This window comes from Budorcas taxicolor, chromosome 2 (genome assembly GCF_023091745.1).
Source record: "Budorcas taxicolor isolate Tak-1 chromosome 2, Takin1.1, whole genome shotgun sequence".
Taxonomy (NCBI): Eukaryota; Metazoa; Chordata; class Mammalia; order Artiodactyla; family Bovidae; genus Budorcas; species Budorcas taxicolor.
In genome coordinates, this window is record NC_068911.1 from 65,206,027 (window position 1) to 65,223,596 (window position 17,570).

The following is a 17,570-nucleotide window of genomic DNA, read 5'->3' on the forward strand; positions in this document are numbered from 1 at the left end:
TGCATTATCCATTTTCTATAATTTACAGAGTAATGTATGAGAATTCTTACACCAGGTACTTTAGATGGTAAAGACTCTATTATTTCAAATTTAATATAAATTATTTTTATTTATATATTTATTAATTCCTTTGGATCAACAAAAAATTGTTTTGAGTACCTATTATGTGTTAGGCATTGCATTTGATGCTGGAGATACAACAATGATCAAAAGTAGCCCTTGCAGATCTATAGTTTAATGTGGAGATAGATATTAATCAAATAAGCACAAAAATAGATAAACAATTTTAAATATGAGTAAAACATGGAGTCTTAGAAGAGTCCGCAGGGCTCTGACAGGGTAGAACTTGTAGAAGTTTACTTTTTTTTTGGTATATGAAAATTTATTACTATCGTGCTTTCATCATCAAAATTTATGATCTTGGTCTTTCCTTCTTGCCTTTGTATAAAGCCAAAAGAGAGACATTGGCTACTTTAACAGCCTTAAAGCGGACTCCAAGAACGGCACCAACAGCATGACCTTTGCAACCAAATCCAGCAACCAGAGCTTCATCATTTTCCTCAATAAAATTCAGGCAACCACCATTGGGTACAAAAGCAGTGATTTTTTTGCCATTCTTGATTAGCTGAACCCTGACACACTTCCTGATGGCAGAATTTGGCTGTTTGACTTCAACTCCTACTTTTTCCAGCACCATTTCCTTGGCATGAGAAATGCCACCAAAAGGGTTGGCCTTCAGGGCAATGCCCAAATGAGCTTTCTTGTACTGTGTATCATGCCGCTTCTGGTCTTGTCGGTGGCTATGGAGCTTCCTGGCAGTAGGAAGACCGTGACACTTGCCCATCCTGCTGGCGCTGTGGGCCTGAGCGAAAGAGAATTTTACTCTAAGTAACATCTATATTTCCTGATTTTTGTATTTATCAAAGGTGATGCTTTAACTTAGAAATCTATTTTTAAAAATTTTATCTTGCTGGGTTAATTATTCATACAAAACCTAGTAATTCTGCAATAAACAAATGTCTAATATTTACATATTTTAGTATTATTATAAAACTACTGTGTAACATAAACTTCTGTGTTAATTTATCAATTAGGATCATAGAAGAGAATCATAGATGGTAACAATTAGTAAAGTCAAAACTAAATCAGCTAATCTTTTGCCAGTTGCTTCTTCTGCAGTCCTTCTTCCTCTTCACACCCAACACCCCCACACTATTTTCCATATAGTTCAGCAATCATTCCCCTTATTCGAAACATGACAGGCAATATATTTGGCCCCCCAAAAGAAGTCACTCTTCAGTGCTTTAGAATCCATGACATTCTATATTTGGAAAGACTCTAAGTACCTGAGTGTTACCCAGTGCTGAAGTGTCACTGGGCACTTCTGTTGTCCATTCTAGTAATTTTATTCCCTTTATCTTCAAAGATCCAATTAGAAGATTGCTTTTATGAAGATCAATTTGATAATACACAAGATACAGATTCATTCACTTTTTGAACAGATTGTAGATATCCACATCACAAAAGCTAAATTTATCAATATGAATGTGCACCTAGCAGCAGAAATACACATTTTAGTTTTTCTTTTTTCCCATAGTAATAGTGATAGCTGCGAGCTAAGTTTTTCCTTCTTTTCCAGATACTCCTTTTGATCTTATATGGGAAGCCACTGAAAATGACCCAGCACTTTTAGCCCTTTACCTAGTGTCTTAGATCAGGCTTCCTAGAAGCAGATCATCAGATGAGGATTCATGTGCAAGTGATTCATTAAGAAAGTACTCCTGGGGGAAACCAAGAAGGGGATGTGGAAAGCAGGACAGGAAAGAGAAGACATACAAGCAAGGATGAATCTCAGGCCAACTCTGATAGAGAGTAGTTTCAGCCTGTGATTTGCAAGGGAATCTAAAATGTAAGTTATACCTCAGGATTGTCCTAATAGCAGAGGGTAAGGGGGCTGGTCTTTCATACTGTGGCACACATCAGTCCCCCCTGGGTGAGGTAGGGTCGGGGGAAGTAAATTCCTAAGACTTTCCAGTGTTCCTAGAACATCTTCTGAAAAACAGTCCAGTGTTTGATTTTGAAAGCAGAAACACATAAAGAGGTAAAACAAGATCTGAGGCTACTGGGGAGAAACATCGGCAGTGCTTGCAACACCCTGTCTGGGCACTCCCCCCAAATCCATTCTCCTTTTCTTCATGAGCACATAGTTAGCGGGTCTCCTTTGCCAACCATGGCCCTATAACTGTGTTCTCTTCAATGGAACAGAGTGCAAGTGATACGTGCCACTTCTGGGCCTAGGATAGCTTCACATATACTGTTTTTCTCCTCTCTGCTGGCTGGAACTCTGGGTGATCCAGCTTATACTATAAGAATAATGACAATGACCTAAGGTTTGATGATGCAATATGATGGAAGGGCTTGGGTCACTGAACGACTTCTTGATGATCCAGAGCAGTCAGGGTGGACTGTTAGGTGAGAAACAAACCTCTTCTTCAAACCACTGAATTATCGTTGGGTCTTTATCGCTGTGGGGGTTTCTCTGGTGGCTCAGTGGTAAAGAATCTGCTTGCCAATGCAGGAGTTGCGTGTTCAAACCTTGGGTTGGGAAGATCCCCTAGAAAAGGAAATGACAACCGACTCTAGCATTCTTGCTTGGGAAGTCACATGGACAGAGGAGCCTGGTGGGCTATAGTCCATGGTGTCACGAAAGCGTCAGACACGACTTAGTGACTAAACAGCAACAACTGATCACAGCAGCCTAGCTGTTTTCTAGTTAATACAAGATGCTTTATTCTTATCATAACATTATATTATAGATTCATTTAAATTGCTTATTCTTGGTTTCTTCTATTAAAAAAAAAATATATATATATATATATAAGGCAGGAGCTTTATTTATCTTTTTCTTGCTGGCATAAAATACTCAATAAGTATTTATTTAGTGAATAAGCAAAAGCATAGTTACCTTGTCCTATAATTATTAAAAAATTTTAAAACTACATTACAATGACAAAACTTACTATAAAACTAAATTCAGAGTGATATAGAAGAAATGAAAAGAGTTTAAGGAAAAGTAAGCAAAATGTTTAATGAGATAAAATAGTGATATAGAGATAAAAATACTGATATATTAAAAATGAATGGCAGATAAACCATGTAAACCAGAAAAAACAAGGCTGAAGGGAAACTTGGTAACTGTTTTTGCGTATTGGAAAGGTGATTATAAAGAGGTTGCTGACCAACTGTTTTCCATGTCTGCAGAGGAAAAACTTCAGGAAAGAGCTTAAACTGACCTGACAGTAATAGTGATTAAACATTAGAAAAGGCTCCAGAGTAATATTGTAGAATCTCGGTCCCTGGTGAATTTTAAGGACAAACCATCTGTCTTAGACATTTCAGGCAGAGCCTTGCAGGAAGAGAGAGGTCTGGATTAAATGACTCCTTGAGCTGGCTCCCTTTCAATTCCAGGAGTCTGTGCCACTATACAAGGTATCAGGGGATCTGGAAGTGACATATTTCACTCCAGTGACCAGCCAGATTGATTAACTGGCATCTTCTCTGTAACTTGAGAGAACTATTTCTCTGGATGAGGATGATGGGGTGGGTTGAAAGTAGAGAATAAGAAAACAAACTTCCCCTTCCCCCAAACAGATATGAAAAAGTATAGTTTGCACTTACAACTCTAAGGTAATAAGTGTTTTCCGTACTATCAATACAAACTAACTAGAAGAGTTCTAAGATTTTTATACCTTTCAAGTGCTGCTGCTGCTGCTGCTGTTGCTAAGTCGCGTTAGTCGTGTCCGACTCTGTGCCACCCCATAGGCGGAAGCCCACCATGCTCCTCTGTCCCTGAGATTCTCCAGGCAAGAACACTGGAGTGGGTTGCCATTTCCTTCTCTAATGCATGAATGTGAAAAGTGAAAGTGAAGTCACTCAGTCGTGTCCAACCCTTAGCGCCCCCATGGACTGAAGCCTACCAGGCTCCTCCATCCATGGGATTTCCCAGGCAAGAGTACCGAAGTGGGGTGCCATTGCCTTCTCCTTCAAGTGTTAGATTTTATTTAGTAAGATTAACTTCTACAACGATTGAAAGATAATGGTTTACTACTATATATAAAATAGATAACTAATAAGGACCCTTATGGCAGAAAGTGAAGAGGAACTAAAAAGCCTCTTGATGAAAGTAAAAGAGGAGAGCGAAAAAGTTGGCTTAAAGCTCAATATTTAGAAAATGAAGATCATGGCATCTGGTCCCATCACTTCATGGGAAATAGATGGGGAAACAGTGCAAACAGTGTCAGACTTTATCTTTTTGGGCTCCAAAATCACTGCAGATAGTGATTGCAGCCATGAAATTAAAAGACGCTTACTCCTTGGAAGAAAAGTTATGACCAACCTAGATAGCATATTGAAAAGCAGAGACATTACTTTGCCAACAAAGGTCCGTCTAGTCAAGGCTATGGTTTTTCCAGTGGTGATGTATGGATGTGAGAGTTGGACTGTGAAGAAAGCTGAGTGTTGAAGAATTGATGCTTTTGAACTGTGGTGTTGGAGAAGACTCTTGAGAGTCCCTTGGACTGCAAGGAGATCCAACCAGTCCATTCTGAAGGAGATCAGCCCAGGGTGTTCTTTGGAAGGAATGATGCTGAAGCTGAAACTCCAGTACTTTGGCCACCTGATGCGAAGAGTTGACTCATTGGAAAAGACTCTGATGCTGGAAGGGATGGGGGGCAGGAGGAGAAGGGGACAACAGAGGATGAGATGGCTGGATGGCATCACCGACTTGATGGACGTGAGTTTGAGTGAACTCCGGGAGATGGCGATGGACAGGGAGGCCTGGTGCGCTGTGATTCATGGGGTCGCAAGGGGTCGGACACGACTGAGCGACTGAACTGAACTGAAGGACCTACTGTATAGCACAGGGAACTCTACTCAGTACTCTGTAGTAACCTATATGGGAAAGGAATCTAAAAATGAGTGGATATATGTATAACTGATTCACTTTACTAAATAACAGAAACTAAGACAACATTATAAATCAACTACATTCCAATAAAAATTTTTAAAAATTAAAAAAGATAGTGGTTTAATACCAACAGTGAAATGACATAGAATAGAGAAAAATGTTACTATTGACATTCCTTTATATTTATTTACATTATTTTGCAACACTAGCAACAATGTAAGAATGCTATTTATGATATTGCATTGAATTTATGCTATACTTATGTTACTCATCAATAATAATGTTAGAAGTTCCCTAAAGACGAGCTCTCATTAGAAGAGGGATTTTCTAAGTCTCAGAAGTTGACTTTCTTTTATTACTGAATAATATCATGGCTACAAAAGCAATTCAATAATCTCAGTGAAATTTCACATTTTTGCTACAGTCCAAAGATATACTTTTGATTTCTTCCAGAAAAGGCGGAAAACCCCTTTAAATTCTAAGGTGTTTTAGTTAGTTAGTTCAGTCGCTCAGTCGTGTCCGACTCCTTGCAACCCCATGAACTGCAGCACGCCAGGCCTCCCTGTCCATCACCAACACCCAGAGTTCACTCAGACTCGTGTCCATCGAGTCAGTGATGCCATCCAGCCATCTCCTCCTCTGTTGTCCTGTTTCCTCCTGCCCCTAATCCCTCCCAGCCTCAGAGTCTTTTCCAATAAGTCAACTCTTCGCATCAGGTGGCCAAAGTACTAGAGTTTCAGCTTCAGCATCATTCCTTCCAAAGAACACCCTGGGCTGATCTCCTTCAGAATGGACTGGTTGGATCTCCTTGCAAAGGGACTCTCAAGAGTCTTCTCCAACACCACAGTTCAAAAGCATCAATTCTTCGGCGCTCAGCTTTCTTCACAGTCCAACTCTCACATCCATACATGACCACAGGAAAAACCATAGCTTTGACTAGATGGACCTGAGTTGGCAAAGTAATGTCTCTGCTTTTGAATATGCTATCTAGGTTGGTCATAACTTTTCTTCCAAGGAGTAAGCGTCTTTTAATTTCATGGCTGCAGTTACCATTTGCAGTGATTTGGGAGCCCCAAAAAATAAAGTCTGACACTGTTTGCACTGTTTCCCCATCTATTTCCCATGAAGTCATGGGACCAGATGCCATGATCTTCATTTTCTGAATGTTGAGCTTTAAGCCAACTTTTTCACTCTCCTCTTTAGTGTTTGCTAATTTATTTGTTTCTCTCTATGTATTTATTCATTTATTTTAATGGTAGCTATTGCAGAGTTACAACTCAGTAGGAGTCTTTTTTTTTCATTGAAAGGAAAAAAATCTAGTCATATTTGGAAAGAAATATTGACTGCTCTTAATGTAATGAGTTTTGAAAGTAAATGTTGCTCTTAAATACATAAAGCAATAATCCACCTCCCTCATAATTAGAAAACTACAAAATTACAATGAGAAACCATTTAAAAAAATTTAAGTATAGCTGATTTACAGTGTTATGAGATACCATTTTTTCATACACTGTGTTGGCCAGGGTTTGGGAGAAAGACATTTCTGGTGGGAATGTAACTTAGTATAACCTCTATAGAGGATAATTTGGCAATACCTATTGAAAGTATAGTTGTCTAGACCCTTTAGCCCAGTAGTTCTTCTTCTACATATTCTTCCTTACAGATGTACATGATATAGAAAGAAATGGCACATATAAACAATTATGGGCTTTTTTGTATTGCTTGTAACTGTTAAAAGATCAGAAGCAACCTAAATATTGATGATGAAGAATGCTACATTCTATTTGAATCAGTTCTAATGAGGTGGATGAAACTGGAGCTTATTATACAGAGTCAAGTAAGCCAGAAAGAAAAACATCAATACAGTATACTAACACATATATATGGAATTTAGAAAGATGGTAATGATAACCCTCTATGCGAGACAGCAAAAGAGACACAGATGTATAGAACGGACTTTTAGACTCTGTGGGAGAGGGAGAGGGTGGGATGATTTGGGAGAATGTTATTGAAACATGTTTACTATCAGGTAAGAAACGAATTGCCAGTCTATGTTCGATACAGGATATAGGATGCTTGGGGCTGGTGCACGGGGATGATCCAGAGAGATGATATGGGTTGGGAGGTGGGAGGGGGGTTCAGGATTGGGAACTCATGTACACCTGTGGCTGATTCATGTCAATGTATGGCAAAACAGTATTGTAAAGCAAAATAAAGTAAAAATTAAAAAAAAAAGCTACATCCTTTTAATTGAATATAATACAGCTATTAAAAAGACTGCCATTCTTAAGATATATGCTTAATAGTGTAGAGGATGAACTAATCTTTGGAAAAAAAAAGAGTGAGTGAAATATATCCATATATTCACAAAAGACATCTGAGAAGCTAACCAAGAACTGGCAATAGTGTTTGCTTCTAGGGAAGGGACCTGTAAGTGCTGAGAACAGGGCAGGAGAGAGACAATTTTCACCTCATGCCCTTTTGCAACTTAATTTTGTATCATATGTGTGTGCTACCCATTCAAAAAATAAAATAATTAAAAAAGAAAAATATTGTGAATAATTCATTCATTCTGAGTTTGAGGGTTTGTTTACATCAACACAAAATTATCTTTAATTTCAAAGTGTAGAATTATGGCAATATCAAACTTTTTTAGACTCTGCTTGTACTTTCTATGTGGGCTATATTTACAGGTTATAATTACTATTTATAATATGAAAATCCACTTCAAAACAGTTTCAATATATTGCCCTATGTAAAGACCAACATTATTCATTTCTCCTTCATCCTTAAAGTATGAGGTCCTTGAAGCCAGGGATCTTGTACTCTTTCACCTAGAAGGATAAAACAGGACAAAATTGCTTTTTAAAAAAATTATTATTTTAATTGTAAAAGTAAGATATGCCATGCATATTTCAAATTTGGTGGTTATTTTCAAACTGACCTTAAGCAAGGGCCGATTTATACGTTCACCTGCAGTGTATGAGAATACACATTACAGAACTTATCTCAGGTAGACTATTTGACCTGTTTTACTCCATCACCTCAGTGCATGCGTGCAAGCTCAGTCGCTTCAGTCTGCAACCCCATGGACCATAGCTTGCCAGGCTCCACTGTCCATGGAATTCTCCAGGCAAGGATATTGGAGTGGGTTGTCATGCCCTTCTCCAATCACCTCAGAGAAATAAGGACAAATAAATAAATTTGGCTAAATAATTTAGATGGAAAATGAGAACAACTTACTGGTATAAAATAGAATTCCTAAAGGAAGCATAAGATCTCTGAAGTACTCTGAAATGAGTCATTTTGCAAAAGGTTGAGAATGAAATTTAAATAGCTTCAGTGTAGGAAAAAATAGAGTAGATAATTCTAGAGTGAATTTATCTCTAATAGAAATTGATTTCCACAACAGTAACCTACTTTTCAATAACACAAACAATATTTCTAGGATAAAACAAAGATAATTTGCTGATAATAATTTGTTATGAGGGTCAAAGTTTAATGCCAGAGAAATTAATACTGGAGGTGTTGAAAGATGGCATGTGCAAAAACAGCTGAATATAAAAACAATAATTTAAATTTGCTATGAATAGTTATAAAAAAGTAATATTCTAAATTCTTTCATCAAGATTTGATCACCACTACCAATGTTAATCATATTGGAGCCTAAGGCAAAGGAAAAATCTGCAATATTTATTCCATTAAACATTTTTTTTGACATTCTATTAATTACAGATTTTTTTGCATTGATCTTAACAAGTATAAAGTTTATGCTGATTACTGAGTGTTTTGACACCTCCCTATAGTTTGGATTTGATGCAAATGCCTCATTCACTTCATCTAGTTCTTTTGATCACTCAAATAATAAAACAGTGTTAAAAGAAGAGAAAAAAATAATTTAAAGCCTCTCTTATGTACCATTTTCTCAATGTTCCCACTATTCTATGGAGAGATATTGAAATGAAAAAAAATAGAGTTGATGAAATGCTAAATTTTTACAATTCTTACAAGTCAGCAAGATAAGTATATTTTCTCCATATTTTATATATGAAGAAATTGAGGCTCAAAGATGTTAGTAGTTTGCTTTACACATACAAAAAAACGTGTGGCTCAGCTAAGATTGAAACCATTTTTCTGTCATTTACCAGAGCCCAAATTCTTTCCAATACACTGGGTTCTTTCTCAGGGAATTATTGACATTTGAATTAAGCCTCAAAAGAAGAGTAGGGATTTGCTAGGAGTAGAAAAAGAGACAAGACATTTCAGGCAGTTGGGAAAATTGTGGAGAAAGCTTGGAAGTAATGTCCAGAGGCAGATTTACCAAGAAATTAAGGAGGTTGATATGTCAAGACTCCTTGGAATAAAATGTTAATAAAGCTTCTTGATAGGAACTTTAGTGATGGTGCTCTCAAAATTACATATTTTTGCTAAATTTGCCCAAGTAAGATATTTTAACTCCAACCAGTGAAGACTGCAGTGTCTTTCCTTCTGACTTTCCTCCATTCAGTTCAGTTAGGCTGCTCAGTTGTGTCCGACTCTTTGCAACTCCATGGACTGCAGCACGCCAGGCTTCCCTGTCCATCACCAACTCCCTGAGCTTGCTCAAACTCATGTCCATTGAGTCAGTGATGGCTTCCAGCCATCTCATCCTCTGTCATCCCCTTTTCCTCCTGCCTTCAATTCTTCCCAGCATCCAGGTCTTTTCTAATGAGTCAGCCCTTCATATCAGGTGGCCAAAGTATTGGAGCTTCAGCATCAGTCCTTCCAGTGAGTATTGAGGATTGATTTCCTTTAGGATTGACTGGCTGGATCTCCTTGAAGTGCAACATACTCTCAAGAGTCTTCTCCAACACCACAGTGCAAAAGCATCAATTCTTTGGTACTTAGCATTCTTCAAGGCCCAATTCTCTCATCCATGCATAACTACTGGAAAACCAGAGCTTTGACTAGACAGACCTTTGTCAGTAATGTAATGTCTCTGCTTTTTAACATGCTGTCTAGGTTGGTCATAACTTTTCTTCCAAGGAGCAAGCGTCTTTTAATTTCATGGCTGCAGTCACTATCTGCAGTGATTTTGGACCCTCCCCCCCCGCCCCAAATAAAGTCTGTCACCATTTCCATTGTTTCCCCATCTATTTGCCACAGAGTAATCGGACAGGATGCCACGATCTTCGTTTTTTGAATGTTGAGCTTTAAGCCAACTTTTTCACTCTCCTCTTTCACTTTCATCAAGACACTCTAATTTCTCTTTGTTTTCTGCCATAAGGGTGGTGTCATCTGCATATCTGAGGTTATTGATATTTCCCTCTGCTATCTTGATTCCAGCTTGTGCTTCATCCAGTCCAGCATTTCACATGATGTACTTTGTGCGTAAGTTAAATAAGCAAGGTGACAATATTCAGCCTTGACACACTTCTTTCCCAATATAGAACCAGTTCATTGTTTCATGTCCTGTTCTAACTGTTGCTTCTTGACCTGCATACAGGTTGCTAAGGAGGCAGGTCAGGTGGTCTGGCATTCCCATCTCTTAAAGAATTTTCCACAGTTTGTTGTGATCCACATAGTCAAAGAATTTAGGGTAGTCAATGAAGCTGAAGTAGATGTTTTTCTGCAATTCTCTTGCTTTTTCTATGATCCATTGGATGTTGGCAATTTGATCTTTGGTTCCTCTGCCTTTTCTAAATCCAGCTTGAACATCTAGAACTTTACAGTTCACATACTGTTGAAGCCTGGCTTGGAGAATTTTGAGCATTACTTTGCTAACATGTGAGATGACTGCAGTTGTCTGGTACTTTGAACATTCTTTGGCATTGCCTTGCTTTGGGATAGGATTGGAATGAAAACTGACTTTTTCCGGTCCTGTGGCCACTGCTGAGTTTTCCAAGTTTGCTGGCATATTGAGAGCGACACTTAAACAGCATCATCTTTTAGGATTTGAAATAGCCCAATTGGAATTCCATCACCTCCACTAACTTTGTTCATGGTGATGCTTTCTAAGGCCCACATGACTTCCCAGGATGTCTGGCCCTAGGTGAGTGATCACACCATCGTGGTTATCTGGGTCATGAAGATCTTTTTTGTATAGTTCTTCTGTGTTTTCTGTTTGTGGGATATATTTACATGTTTCACAGCCACTCCTGTGCTTATTGCTAACCATCTCAGGGTAAGAATAACCTCTCAGCATACTTCAGTTGCCCTTCCTGCCAACTCACTTGGCATGGTGATATGAAGGTGCAAGGGCCAGGGGCTTCTGCCAGATGAATGGTACCTGGATGATGGGAATAGCTTGTTAGTGGAGGAGAAACAAGATCTGAAATGTATGGACTAGAAGACAGTTTGTGGAAAATTCTTTCAATCATCAGATGAGTAAAATTATGAATTGAAAGTTGAATTTTCATTAAGAAAGTGTCCTTTTTAGAAGCCAAAAATTAAGCATCAAAATACCAAAAAATTTTTTATTATCTTGGAATACATGCTAAAAATGCCAAAATCATAAAGAAAAGGATGGATTCATTAGAGGCAAGAAAATGTAGTGACAGGGGAAGAGATAAAGATTATGAGAATCAGGGCATTCCCAAAGAGGAAATGAAAAATCTGGAGAAACAGAAAATAATCAAGCAAAATACAATTTGTATAGTCAGCAAATGTTGGCAGCAGCTTCTTGTTTATGACTTCACTGACTTTAGTAAGAACTGTGGTTTTTTTTTAATTATGGCCCTATTGCTAAAATGTAATAATGTCATTCAGTATTTTAATTACAGACAATTTTTCCTTCAAAATTGTGAGTCCAATAATATTTATATAGAATCAAACAGAACATAAAATGAGCAAGAGAGATATTTCTCAAAAAGATATTTTGAAAAAAGTTTCAAAGAGTCACACTCTTATGAGATTCTGGCTAGTTTATCCCAAGGCAAAAAGAGATCATAAATATTGTTTCATTTGTAAATTATTTTCAACAAGACAGACATTACTTACACTGGATGGTTTTACAGACTAAATGAATTTATTGATAGCCCTCAAAAGCTGTGACTATTCTATGAAGCACAAGACAACTATCTTTTCTTAGATTACCCATATATCAAAAACCAGCTGAGTAAGAACATTCCAAATTATTTTGAAGTGCTGAAACAGAAGTAGCTGAGGTTATTGCATTTTTTAAGGGGACTTTCAGAGGTCATGATGAAATATAATCATTCAAATAACAGAAATTTAATGGGAATCCTAGAAATAACTATTAAATTTAATTCATCTTTGCATGAGAACTTGGAAAAATGCCCAAAATTGGGGGGGAAAAAGTAACAGTTTATGAAGAATGAATAGAAGTAACGGGAAAATACATAATAGAAGGGTTAACAGATAAATAAACCAGAAACCAAACGTTACTCCATTTTTGTAGCTTCTAGGCCAGATGTGTCTGACTCTGATTAGTTGGCCATTGTTGTGCTCTACTGCTGTGTTCGAAAACTATATATGGTTTTGACATTTTTCACCAACTGTAAACCAGCCTTTGGCTTTATTCAACAATGTGAAATAACTTTTGGAAATAGTAACCTGTGGTTGAAAACATTCATGGAGTGTTGTCCGTCTAGACATAGGTGAGGAAAAGGGCTCCCAGCACTCTTTAAAGATATTAATAAGCATGCAGGATGTATACCACGTGCAGTTTATCCCTTTAATCTATAAGAGAAAAAGCTGCTTCCACAGTTGTTAACCATGTTGGCATTTTACAACAGCTATTTTCATTTCAGTTTCCTCTCATAAATGGAGTATTTTACATAAACATATCAACTTGGATTTAAAAAAAAGTCTAAGGGTAATACAATGGGTTGTCCTCTGTAAAGTTGTTCAAGCTTTCCAACATGGGTCAAGGAAATTTTATAGGCCCTAAAATATATTTTTCAAAGATTTGGAAGGAAACCCCTAACACAAAAGTAAACCAAAAAGCTTATTCAAAAAATGGGCACCCAGCAAATACATCACTATAACCGTAATATAGAAAGACACTTTAAAATGTTTCTATAAGATATTTAAGAAATTGCAGTCACTATATTTGAATTATATAAAGGAGACCATCTTTCTTCATCTTTAAATCTATTTATAAAAAACTGAGAAAAAATTCAGATAAAAATTAATGGAATATGAAACAAAAGTGGAAAAGGTAAGCAATTAAGACAATAGAAATTATTCTGACATCAAGAAGTATTTGTAACAACAACAAAAAAGATTTGAAATCATCACCAAAGGCAGGAATTAACCAATGGAAGAGATATATTTCAAATAAAACTGATGAATAGGCTCTTGTATAGTTTGATAATGCACTTAATGAGAGGAAAGAATCATATTAACACAATAGAAAAGGATTTATAATTCTTTGATTTGACACAAAGTGATTACATTTCAAAAAGTAATATAAAACTCATAATATGCTATTGCAACAAAGACATCAAGAATGAGTAATAACTGTTATTGATTCAAAGACTATTTTTGATTAATTACTGCACAAAGAAACATGAAAACTCTGACATTTTATGGTGCCTAGATGAAAAAATCTAGCAATCTGGTAGCACTTTTCCCTCACTTGATAGCCATTCTTAAGATTTACATATTAACAGAAAGCTGAAATGTTTTCCTAAACAATCAATAATGCAAACCATTTAAATCAACAAAAGACTGGATTATCTTTCTACTCTTTATAGAAAATGATATTATAAAATTATTGTCACATGAAAAGTCAATGAAAAACTAGCAGGCTGAACTGATGCGGTCAAATTATAAGCCTACTAAAGCCTATCTTTCTGCTGATTACATCTAAAAACACTAGATGAAATGCAAAAAGCAGCTCTCTGAGGACTTTGGAAAGTAAAGGAAAGCAGGCAGATTGGGGAAAGGAGTCAAAACCTAGAGAAGTGAGCTGTATGGCTGTGAATTTCCCATATTTTTGCCTTTTTCTTGCTCATCGTCTTAAGTGTAGGCTCCTGGTACAGCTGGCACATCAATACTGCTAAGATACTTCAGTCGTGTCCGACTCTGTGCGACCCCATAGATGGCAGCCCACCAGGCTCCCCCATCCCTAGGATTCTCCAGGCAAGAACACTGGAGTGGGTTGCTGTTTCCTTCTCCAACATCAAAACTGCAGACAGCTAAAACTCAGAGAAATCCTATCTACCTTTCTGTCCATAAGACCCGAAAAGGGGATCCCTGTGGGCCAGAGAGCATGGGGGTAACACTCTTTTCTCTCTTCTTTTACTTCCTTGTTTGTTTGTGTCTTACAGAGGGCTGACCTACAGTGGAGTTGAAGCAGTGGGTTTCCTGTCTTTCTGTCCAGAAGAGTTGAGAAAGGGGAGCTGAAGGCCAGAGAAGGTAGGGAGCATTCCCATTTTTTTAAAAACCTTTCTTCCCTCCCCCTGCCTTGCCCAGTGGGTTGCCCCAATTGTGGGAAACTGGCAGCAAAATGGACATCTAGAAATCCAAGAGAAATCCCACCTTTCTGGCTAGAAGATCAGGAAACAAGGCTTCAGAGGGCTGGAGAATGGGAGGGAAATCCTGGAAGAGGGAGACTTAGAGAAGATGACTCCCCCCAAATGTGTGATAAACCAGCATAATGCCAGCGGACATCACTGAATTGCACATGTGTGGGTGAGGTATTTTACTCACAATACATCTGACGCTAAATGTGTGGGTTTTTTTCTTTAAAATGAACCAATTTTCCCACTCTCTGGACATCAACTGAGTGTCCTACAATTCAATTCAATTCTGGCACAATTATCAGAAATTAACATCAGATGCCACAGGGTTAAGGGCTAGGTCCCGGAAGATTGGACTTCCACAGTGGCTCAGTGGTAAAGAAGCTGCCTGCAGTGTAGGAGCCACGGGAAGTGAGGGTTCGATCACTGGGTCAGGAAGATCCCCTGGAGGAGAGCATGGCAACCCATTCCAGTATTCTTGCCTGGAGAATCCCAAAGACAGAGGAGCCTGGCGGGCTATAGTCCATAGGGTCACAAGGAGTTGAACACAAGTGAAGCAACTTAGCATGCATGCACACCTGAATGATTGCCCTCACTTCAGATGCCAGTCACAGAACTATTGGGTCCCCAGGTTACCTATGCTTCTATCTGACAGCTACAAATCAGGGTTCCCACAACCTCCCTCCCTCAGGTTTAATAATTTGCTCAATCAACTCATAGAATGAAGGAAAATATTTCACTCACTTGTACTAGTTTATTTCTGCTTTATGGCAGAAAGCGAAGAGGAATTAAAGAGCCTCTGGATGAAAGTGAAAGAGGAGAGTGAAAAAGCTGGCTTAAAATTCAACATTCAAAAAGCAAAGATCATGGCATCCAGTCCCATCACTTCATGGCAAATAGACGGGAAAACAGTGGAAACAGTGACAGACTTTATTTTCTTGGGCTTCAAAATCACTGCAGATGGTGACTGCAGCCATGAAATTAAAAGATGCTTGCTCCTTGGAAGAAAAGTTGTGACTAACCTAGATAGCATGTTAAAAAGCAGAGACAACTTTGTTACTTTGCCAACAAAGTTCTGTATAGTCAAAGCTATGGTTTTCCAGTAGTAACATATGGATAGGAGAGTTGGACCATAAAGAAGGCTGAGTGCCAAAGAATTTATGCTTTTGAACTGTGGTGTTGGAGAAGACTCTTGAGTCTGCAAGGAGTCTCCAAGGACTCTTGGACTGCAAGGAGATCCAACCAGTCAATCCTAAAGGAGATCAATCCTGAATACTCATTGGAAGGACTGATGCTGAAGCTGAAACAATAATACTTTGGCCACCTGATATGAAGGGCTGACTCATCAGAAAAGATTCTGATGCTGGGAAGGATTGAAGGCAGGAGGAGAAGGGGACAACAGAAGATGAGATGGCTGGATGCCATCACTGACTCAACGGATATGAGTTTGAGCAATCTCCTGGAGATGGCGAAGGACAGGGAAACCTGGCGTGCTGCAGTCCACAAAGTCTCAAAAGAGTCGGACGTGACTGAATGACTGAACAACCACCACCACTGGTTTATTATAAAGGGATAGCCAAAAGAGAGAAATGCATATAAGGCAAGGTACGGGGAAAGTGGGTGCTTTGGAGCTCCCACACCCTCTCCAGGTGTGCTCTCTTCCTAGTACCTCAGCATGTTTACCAATCTGGAAGATCTCTCAACTCATAGGTTAGAGATTTTTATGAAGGTTTCCTTATGTGAGCATGATTGCTTAAACCTTGGCAATTGGTGATTAACTCAATCTCCAGCCGTTATCCCTTCCCTGGAAGTCGGGAGATGGGTCTGAAAGTTCTAAGCTTCTAATCAAGGTTTGTCTTTCTTGTGATCTGCTCCCATTCTGAAATTATCTAGGAGCCCCTCAGCCGAGAATCATCTTGTCAACATATCAAATGCATTCCTATCATATATGAAATTCCAAGGTTTTAGGAGTTCTATGACAAGAACCTGGAACAAAGCCCAAATATATATATTTTTTATTTTTTATTTTACCACAGTGGGACAGACCCAAGTTATATAGCTAAGTCTTTGTAAATGGATCTACAAATCTCAAATCTCAGACTAACTTTTAAGTGGTACATGAAAAAATATAAAATAGACTAGCAAATAAATTTAAAAAATCAATCATTCAATCAAAACAAAAGAACCCCCCCCCCCAAACTAATATTGGGAGCATGACCTATAGACAGTGAAGACAGAAGAAGGGATGAAACTTGTTCTTGAATGTAAATATGTTGATTGCATGCTACCTAGAGTTAGTCAAACTGTGAAATTTGAGGGTTCAGGGTTCTAGACTCCTGACACCAATCTATATTCACATTCAATAATTCACTCAAAACATTCAGAACTCATTGAGGATTATTATGCTTGTGGTTACAGCTTATTATAGGATTCAAGATTTGAAAATCAATATCATTCATCATATCGACTCACTAAAGAAGAAAAACTATGTGATCATCTCAATAGATGCAGAAAAAGCATTTGACAAAATTCACCATTCAATCATACATTCAATATCTAACTATATTGTCCCATCTATAACGTTTGTATATATAAATAAAATTCCATACAAAAATGCAATTACTACAAAAAATAAAGGATTGATTTGATTGGTAAACCTCTGAAATTAGACAACTGGAAATCCTAACTATATAAACATTTAACGGCATGATAAATATTTTCTGCAAACTAAGAAGGGACTTCCTTAATCTAATAAAAAAATTTACAGAATATTTGCATCTAATATACTAAAATTTAAAGACTGAATGTTTCCCCTTAAGATTCAGTTCAGTTCAGTTCAGTCGCTCAGTCGTGTCTGACTCTTTGCGACCCTATGAATCGCAGCACGCCAGGCCTCCCTGTCCATCACCAACTCCCAGAGTTCACTCAGACTCACGTCCATCGAGTCGGTGATGCCATCCAGCCATCTCATCCTCTGTTGTCCCCTTTCTCCTCCTGCTCCCAATCCCTCCCAGCATCAGAGTCTTTTCCAATGAGTCAACTCCTCACATGAGGTGGCCAAAGTAGGGAACAAAGCAAGGATGTCCGCTTTCACTTCTTCTATTCAATATTGTACTAGAAGTACCATATAGTACAAG

General features: G+C 38.0%; 1 protein-coding gene across 1 annotated transcript; it reads right to left on the reverse strand.

The window, feature by feature from the left end:
- Window positions 1-412: 412 nt before the first annotated feature.
- Window positions 413-847, reverse strand: LOC128043652 (40S ribosomal protein S23-like). Its single transcript, XM_052636026.1, has one exon. It carries the CDS (start codon window positions 842-844, stop codon window positions 413-415), a length of 432 nt encoding a protein of 143 aa, XP_052491986.1. The 5' UTR covers window positions 845-847.
- Between the last annotated feature and the right edge of the window lie 16,723 nt (window positions 848-17,570).